Source organism: Parasteatoda tepidariorum, chromosome 2 (genome assembly GCF_043381705.1).
Source record: "Parasteatoda tepidariorum isolate YZ-2023 chromosome 2, CAS_Ptep_4.0, whole genome shotgun sequence".
Classification (NCBI taxonomy): domain Eukaryota; kingdom Metazoa; phylum Arthropoda; class Arachnida; order Araneae; family Theridiidae; genus Parasteatoda; species Parasteatoda tepidariorum.
Genome location: NC_092205.1, coordinates 26069560 through 26079002, shown reverse-complemented (window position 1 = coordinate 26079002; position 9443 = coordinate 26069560). Strand labels below are relative to the sequence as shown.

The following is a 9443-nucleotide window of genomic DNA, read 5'->3' as shown; positions in this document are numbered from 1 at the left end:
CCTTACTAAATTCTTTGCTATCGATAAATTGGACAAAGAAATGAGCAATTGGGTCAAAGATGAATTAACACTTCGGTGTCGAATGAAGAGTGATAATCAACTCAGGCAAAAGTTATTTGGGGCTGTAGCTTGTACTACCATCGAAGTAGACCGATTCTCTGTTGACTGGCATGTTAAAATACCTTCTTTGTTTGAGTACTCTGAAAACATTGCTTTCCCTATCTCAGATTTGTATAATGTAGAAATTGCTTTGAATTCCAAGCCAGAAACTTTAGCCATTTTGGTTCACTTCAAACAAAATAAATTCGATATATCTCAGCGTTTGACATTTACAATTTCTATTTTTCATAAAATTGGATGTATGCTAGCTTCCAAGCGTGTTGTACACGTGCATGAAAAAACTGAACCGTGGAATTTTCTCGATTTCATGACAAAGAATGTGTTGAAAAATTGTGAGATCAGTTCATCTCGGTATGAATTTAAGCTGAAATGTGAAGTTTTTGTTTCCAAGAAAAATGTTTCTTCTAGTTCTATTGAAAAACTGCAGTTTGAGTCTCCTTTCAGCTGGAAGTCTTCACCGAGGGATAATCCAACCTCTTCTGCACAAAATGAATTTAGAAACATTTTGGCAAGCAAAACTTATTCTGATGTTACAATTCGATGCAAAAATGAAGAATTTCCTGCTCATAAGTTTATTTTGAAAGTTCGATCACCAGTGTTCGCGGCAATGTTCGATCAAGACATGCTGGAAAACAAAACTGGTGTGGTGGATATGTCTGACATAGATGGAAAAATATTGAAAGCGTTTCTCGAATTTTTGTATACAGATACTGTGGATAAAATGGATTACGATATTGCCAAGCATCTAATATTAACTGCCGATAAATACCAAGTGCCGTCGCTTGTGGATAAGTGTGCTTCATTTTTGATATCCATTATATCGATTGAAAATGTGTGTGGAATTATTGCAATCGCTGATATGATTGATTGCAAGAATTTGAAATCTTTTGCTCTAAGCTTTATTGAGCTCAATGCTGCAGAGACTTTAAAAACTGCAGCTTGGATAGAATTGATAGAAGGAAATATTAAACTAGCCACATGTATTTTATTGAAATTGTCAACAAACTTCCGACAAATCGGCAATGAAACTTATCTCTAATGGCTTTATGAAGGTTTTCCTGGATTTTTATTTTAATATAATTATTTTACTTTAAGTATTGATTTCAAATTTTGAACGATATATTAAATATATCTTGGCCTAATCTCAAGTGAATGTTTATGTAGTGAAATAATTTTTTATTGAATATACACTTTGTACTTGTACTTACGTTAATAAGTGTTTTATTACATTTTGTGACAATTGCTAAATATTTTATTCTTTATTGGAATATTTTTACTTCTTATCTATCTATTCTAGGCATTTTTTCATTTTTCTAATTTTTCGTCCATTTTCCCAAATTAAGTGTTTAAGAAAATCGAAAAAATATTTACTTTTTTAAAACTTGTTTATCGAATTATAAAAAATAATTGTTAAAATTACTTATTATCTTTTATTATTTAATTATATAATGGTCGTTTTATGAATAATAAGATAGAAGCATTTTTGTATCATTTTAAACTATGAAAATTTAAATTTCAAAGTCTGAAATTTGAAAGGAATCAGTTTCTTAAGAAATGAAATAATCTTTGAGAAATGAAATCTTAAAGATATGACTATTTTAAAATTCCATTACTCAATTAGTTTTCGATTGATCTTTTTCCCTTTTTGTATTTTGTCACTAAAAATTACATAGTTCAAAGCAAATTAAATATTTGTATACCTAACAATTCAAAGTTGCTTTAATCATCAGTAAATTTAATAATATAAAATTATAAATTATCATAAAATTTGTTTTTGCTTAAAAAATTTCTTTGCTGTAATGTATACTTAAATTTTATGCAAAAAGTGTTGGATACACTTAAATAGTTCCAGAGGTTTGGCGAAAAAAGTGAAATTATCATTAACCTTTTCCTACAGAATTTTTTAAAGCACATTTTTCATATTTTTTTTATTTTGTATTCATTTAGGTCAAAATAAGTGAAAAATTTCATATTTAGCATTTTAATAATTTATGGTAATGAAAAGCAGCATGAAATGTCGATTATAAATTTGGACATTTCCAGATTTTATAGCAAAGGAAATGTTGAGATGTTGTGAATTCCTTTAAGTATAGATTCACCTTGAAGTGCGATGTTAGTATTTCCAGGAAAACTCATACAAGTTCTATCGAAAGATTGAAATTTGCTTCACCTTGTAGCCTGAAATCCATACGCAGAGATATTCCCATCTCTGCCTTGCAAAATAACTTTTAAAACATTTTCCTGAACCAAAATTAGTCTGATGTTTTAATGTGTTGCGAAAATGATGAATTTCCTTCTCTTGGGTTTGTTTTGAAAGTTCAATCAGCAGTGTTTGCCGCCATATTTGATCAAGACATGCTGGAAAACAAAACTGGTATATGGCTGACATGGGCGGCGTTTCGTGAATTTTTGTATAGGGATGAAGTGGATAAATTGGATTACGATATTGCCAAGAATCTAATATTAACTGCCGATAAATACCAAGTGCCGTCGCTTGTGGATAAGTGTGCTTCATTTTTGATACCCATTATATCAATTAAAAATGTGTGTGAAATTTGTAATGGCTGATATTATTGATTGAATCGCTGATATGATTGATGACTAGTTAAATATAGCTATGAAAGTTCGGTTGCTTGGAAGAATTCTGAAAACACAACTACTCAGAAATAATAACTTGGAAGTATGAGAACTAAACTTTGCGAGGATAAGAGGCCCAAATTACTACTCATAAATGTTTATGCGAAATGTTTCAAAAGTCATTCTTTTGAAGTTTTGTTTTGAATGCGAGTTAAGTTGATTCAAATTTGAGGTTTTTGAAGTACTTTAATACTCTTTTCAGTAACTGTTATTTTTTAAATTCAATTGTTGATTTCTAACTTTTAATAAAAATTAATTTCTGTTTTATATAATTATTTGTGTTTCATATTATGTAGTTGCAGTGCATAGGTTTTTGTATGCAGGAGTGTTTTACTATTAAATTTATTGAAAGTTGAGTCTTGCTTTTTATATTAAAGATTTGTTGTTTGTCAAGACGTATTGCAATAATCTTTTTATTTTTAAATATTATCTTAAACTGTAATATAACATTCTAACAATAAATATACCATAACCGGTCAAAAGACCATTTATTGTATGTTGCATTGTAAAGTGGTGGTATGTTTAGTGTTAAGAAAGGTTACTATATTTTCTTTATTTTTTACAAAAGGAATGCTTTTTGCTGGAGTATTTTTTTCTTTTAAAATCGGTCAGAAAATTAAGGACCCTTAGTAAAGATTTTTATTTCCTGAAGTAAAACTATAAAATTTTAATTATTATTTACAAGCACATAAACTGTAGTATTTATATTTATGTTTCATACGGCAGAAATAGTGGTAATAATGTTTTATTACGAATTTTCTTATTTATGTTGGGTTATTTTATTAATAAATAAAATGAAAATTAAGGCGCTTTTCACATCATTGAGAATTGCCTTTTTTTGATCTGTTGCAAGAATTTTTTTTTAAAATTAAAAGTAAAAATAATGGTTATTGTATTTTCGTTAAATAAATAAAGGGATATTTTGTAATTTTAAATGTATAGCGCGAAGGATATTATTTTAGGAATGTTTTAGGACTATAAAATTCTGCATATTTTAAAAAAACTCAATGTTTATTCGTTTTATTGTTGTTGATTTCATTATAAATTAGTGACTTTTTTGATTCTAATTCCGCATAGTTCCATCAAAAAATCCTCCAAGAAAGCAAATTTCGCCAAATACTTTATCCAGGAGTTACCTTGTCTTCCGGATTGGGTTCAAAATTACAAGATTGTGGAATTGAACATTAGTAGGCGTAAACTTGAAAATGGTTCAGCTGTTCAACGACGGTTATAAAATAAAATAAAATGGCCTTAAGATTGCCGGAATAAACTGTTTGGTAGGATGTTAGATTCATGTTCGTGTGACTGAGATTAGGTCGAAAAATCCCCGCGTATTAAATGGTAATGGTATAGGTTAAATGGTACAGGTTACAAAGTCTTCCAAGTTCCTCAACAAATTAATACCTTTTGGAGTTGATGATCCTGAAGTTCGCTCGTCTTCTCAATTGANTATACAGCAAGCAAATGTCAGTAATTTTTATATTTTTTGTATTGATATGGATTTTTTATTTAATAAAATGAGTTTTCGGATTATCCGTGTTTTTCGATTGTCCGTGCGACCTGTCCCGATGATTAACTCGGATAATCGGGAGTGCACTGTATAATGAAAATTAAGGTGCTTTTCACGTCATTGAGAATTGCCTTTTTTTGATCTGTTGCAAGAATTTTTTTTTAAAAATTAAAAGTAAAAATAATAGTTATTGTATTTTCGTTAAATAAATAAAGGGATATTTTGTAATTTTAAATGTATAGCGCAAAGGATATTATTTTAGGAATGTTTTTTTATTGCATTTATAAAGAATCTCAAAGTTTATTTTATCTCAAAAAATATTTTGTGAAAAAAAAATATCTTCCTATTATCTCTATTTCTTTAAACTATATTTTAACTTTTTTTTAAAGCTCAATTTATTAATTGTAAATTAAAGTAATTACATTTTCAGGATGTTAATTGTTAGTATATGTTTTGTAATTTGTAATCCCTTATGCTGGTATATTTTGTTATTGATTTTAATAAGAGTTAAAGTCTCTTTTATATAATAAAGTTTGGTATTTCATGCAATGTTGTGACCTAATTTTTTAATTATTACTATACAATTGCAATACATATTTATAAAAATATAAATTCTGCATACATTTTATAATTTGCAATGTATAGGATTCGTATATTTTAGGGTAGGATATTGTATATTTTAATTTATTTTTGTTCTAATATTATGAGAACTTTATCTATAAATAATATAAGTAAACAACCATTAGCAGCTTTGTTTTTAAGAAACTGATTTATTTATTTTATTAATTGCTCAGAAGTTTCCTCATAAATATATTTTTTGATGAACATTCACATTATATTATTAGTCAATATATTTTCAAGTATTGACAAATATTATAACTATCTAAAAAATGTCAACAATTCACTAAATGTCTCCAATATGTTTATGTCAAGGTTTACAAATTTTTGAGATATGTTTTTCCCTTACTTTATATGGAATAAAATAGATAAATCAAAATGCCAACAAATATCAACAACCAAATTTATATATGGGTATTTATATTATTTTTTATAATAATAGCATATTTCAATACTATTTAGAATTAAATATTAAATGCTACTTTTGTTATAGATTTTAACATTTGTTCAAAAAAATATTTTTGCTCTTACCCATAAATACACCATTAAGAATTTCTTTAACTATTATGCACTGCTGGAAAGCTCTATAATTGTAAAACTGCTTATAAAAAATATTCTATTGGTAGGAAAAGAACAATAAACATTCTGATAATAATATATAGCACTTTTCCCTACTTTATTATTATTTGAAATAAATATAGGTTTTTTTTTACCAATTCTTTCTTTAGATAATTTTGTCTATAAGTTTCTGCGATGCTGTAGGGCAAATTATAAGAATATAGCAAAATATTTACATATTTTAATATCATAAACTTTTTGTTATACTTTACTTAATTTGATTTCGTTGTTTATTTTCAAAAATAGCTTGGGAACATGAAACCTCTCAAATAAATAAAATAAAAGAAAATAGTATTATAAAATGTATTTCTTTCTACAAAATCTATAATATATTTTTTAATTATTTGTCAATCATGTAATACCATTTGAAGTATATATTTATATCAAAATCAAATGTTTTAAATAAACTTTTTACACCAAGTTCCCGCACATTTTGATTTCGTGGCTATCAGGCTGGCTATTTTGATTATAAAACCTCAATTTTGGTTTATTACTTTGTTTTTGGATATTATAAATAATATGCAAAATGCTGATCAATTAATATTTACCTAAAAATTTTGAAGTAAGTACATTACACTACAATTTCAGCAGTGAAGTTTTTATACAGGAAGTTTTGAAATGATCATCCTTATTATTAATTTTTAGATTCTTTGAAGGAAAAGTAAAAGATGTATGCATATTATTTTTCTCAAAATAATGTTTACATGAAAGAGAATAATATTTTCAAACTTCGATAAATTCTAAATAAGATCAATTAGAAAAGATGCCAGATTCTGTCTCACTGGTCAAATCGGTTTTTGATGATTTTAAGCCCTGCTTTACTTTTATTGACCTGAATAAGAATAAATGAGAAATCAAAATAGGGGTGTACAATCTGAGCAAGAGCCTGTGAAAGAATTTTATAATTTAAACAAGACTAAAAATATATCGAAAAATTTGACTTTCCACTATATAAAAATATATCAAAAATATATCGAAAAATTTCCACTTTCTGATGCCACATAATTTGCATAGATTCTATCGTAAATCGGCGTAGTCTTTCCATCGTTTTTTCAAAGTTTAGGACTATAAAATTCTGCATATTTTAAAAAAACTCAATGTTTATTCGTTTTATTGTTGTTGATTTCATTATAAATTCAAGTGACTTTTTTGATTCTAATTCCGCATAGTTCCATCAAAAAATCCTCCAAGAAAGCAAATTTCGCCAAATACTTTATCCAGGAGTTACCTTGTCTTCCGGATTGGGTTCAAAATTACAAGATTGTGGAATTGAACATTAGTAGGCGTAAACTTGAAAATGGTTCAGCTGTTCAACGACGGTTATAAAATAAAATAAAATGGCCTTAAGATTGCCGGAATANGTGGCTGTGTGGAATGGTATATCGAAATGCCTTCTCTATTTGAGTATTCTGAAAGCCTAACTTTTCCAATCTCAGATTCAAATAGTGTTGAATTAACTTTGAATTCTACAGAAGAAAAGATGAAAATTTTGATTCACTTTAAAGATGATGAGTCTGAATCATCTCAACAATTAACATGCACGTTATCTCTCTTCGATAAAATAGGATGCAATCTGGGTTCAAAGCGTACTGGGAATGTGTGTAAAAGGGGAGAAACTTGGACTTTTCCAGATTTAATAACAAAGGAAATGTTAAGATGTTGTGAAACGAATTCCTCTCGGTATGAGTTCATGTTGAAGTGCGATGTTTGTATTTCCAGGAAAACTCATACAAATTCTATCGAAAGATTGAAATTCGTGTCACCTTGTAGCCTGAAATCCATACGCAGAGATATTCCAATCCCTGCCATGCAAAGTAACTTTCGAAGCATTTTCCTGAACCAAAATGACTCTGATGTTACAACTCGTTGCAAAAATGATGAATTTCCTGCTCATAGGCTTGTTTTGAAAGTTCGATCCCCAGTGTTTGCCGCCATGTTTGATCAAGACATGCTGGAAAACAAAACCGGTGTAGTGGATATCGCTGACATGGACGGAAAGACTTTGAAAGCGTTTCTTGAATTTTTGTACACGGATAAAGTGGATAAATTGGATTACGATATTGCCAAGAATCTAATATTAACTGCCGATAAATACCAAGTGCCGTCGCTTGTGGATATGTGTGCTTCATTTTTGATATCCATTATATCAATTGAAAATGTGTGTGAAATTATTGCAATCGCTGATATGATAAATTGCAAGAATTTAAAATCTTTTGCGCTGAATTTCATTAAGGTTAATGCTGCTAAAGTATTGCCTACTGCAGCGTGAACAGAATGGATTCAAGATAATATTAAGCTAGCTACATATATTCTATCGGAATTATCTACTGCTATTGGCACCAATTACAAATTAATTTAACCTTTTATTTTTATAACTTAAAAACTTTTTATGAAGATTTTCGTAAAATATATATATTTTTTTAATTGAATTATTTTTCTTTCTAATTCAAATATTGATTTGTAATATTTTTATAAGAATTAAATCTCTGTCTAATCTTACGTTTGTGTTTTATGCTATATTAAAGTAATTTAAAGTTAATTCGTTCGATATATTCTATAAATTCATTAGATATTTACTTTAAATTTATATAGTTTTTAATAACAGAAAATCACTCTAAACGAGAATAATTCTAATTTCGTTAAACTAACATGTAATCGAAACAATACTTTATTCATACTTCAACTAAACAGCTGTTGTAAGCTGTAATTAATAACCAGTTTCCATCTTTTTAACTTAAGTAATTCTTAGAAATGCTTTTTTATTAAACTAATATTAATTTTGATAAATTTGATATTCATAAATATTTGTTTTATTTTAACGTTTCAAATTGCCTGCAACTCATACCACTAAATAACTGGTTTCAATTTGCAGTATATTGACTTTCATTAATTATATTTAGTGTATTTTTGTAATTTCCTTAGTAGAGGAATAATTTTTATTACTTTAAATCTGTGCTATATTAAGTTGAATGTGTAAAATAGTGAGTAAATATATAATTACACCAATATGCTAAATGAATATTCACTTAGCACATTGAATTAAATGCTAATTGTTGAATTATTAACTTGTAATAAGATAAAATTAAAATTTAAGAAGAGCAAATATAGTTTACTCTTCATAACATTTTAAATAAGCAGTGAATTCTTTACTGATTGATTGTGATTCATTAGAAAAACTTATTCAAAATTTAAATTTATTTCAGAATGTAATTAATTTAAATTTGACTATCTAAATATTGCAATGAAAGTTTCGTTGCTGGAAAGAATTCTGAAAACACAACTACTCAGAAATAAGAACTTGGAAATTTGAGAACTAAACTTTGTGAGAATAAGGAGGCTTAAATAACTACTAATAAATGTTTATGCGAAATGTTTTAAAAGTCATTCTTTTTAAGTTTTGTTTTGAAAACAAGTTAAATTGATTTAAGTTTGCGGTTTTATAAATACTTAAATGCTTTCTTCAGTGACTGTTATTTTTTAAATTAAATTGTTGATTTCTAACTTTTAATAAAAATTAATTTCTGTGTTATATAATTATTTGTGTTTCATAATATGTAGTTTGCAGTACATAGGTTTCTTTATGCAGGAGTGTATTATCAAGTTTATTGAAAGCTGAGTCTTGCTTTATATATTAAAGATTTGTTGTATGACAGGATGTAGTATTGCAATAATATTTTTATTTATAATTATTATCTTGAACAGTAACAGTTACATTTTAACACCAAGCATACCATAACCGGTCAAAAGACCATTTATTGTGGTGATGGTATATTTAGTGTTAAGAAAGGTTACTATATTTTCTTTATTTTTTACAAAAGGAATGCTTTTTGCTGGAGTATTTTTTTTTTTTNTGACAGGATGTAGTATTGCAATAATATTTTTATTTATAATTATTATCTTGAACAGTAACAGTTACATTTTAACACCAAGCATACCATAA

At 27.3% G+C, this 9443-nt stretch overlaps 1 protein-coding gene across 1 annotated transcript; it reads left to right on the top strand.

The window, feature by feature from the left end:
• The first annotated feature begins 6870 nt into the window (after positions 1–6870).
• LOC107441304 (speckle-type POZ protein-like) lies at positions 6871–9155 on the top strand. The gene has a single exon (XM_016054514.3). It carries the CDS (start codon positions 6891–6893, stop codon positions 7770–7772), a length of 882 nt encoding a protein of 293 aa, XP_015910000.2. The 5' UTR covers positions 6871–6890; the 3' UTR covers positions 7773–9155.
• Positions 9156–9443: the final 288 nt, after the last annotated feature.

Bases quoted from the DNA above. Each gene is read 5' to 3' on its own strand.
- LOC107441304 (XM_016054514.3), top strand. From the start codon at position 6,891: ATGCCTTCTCTATTTGAGTATTCTGAAAGCCTAACTTTTCCAATCTCA.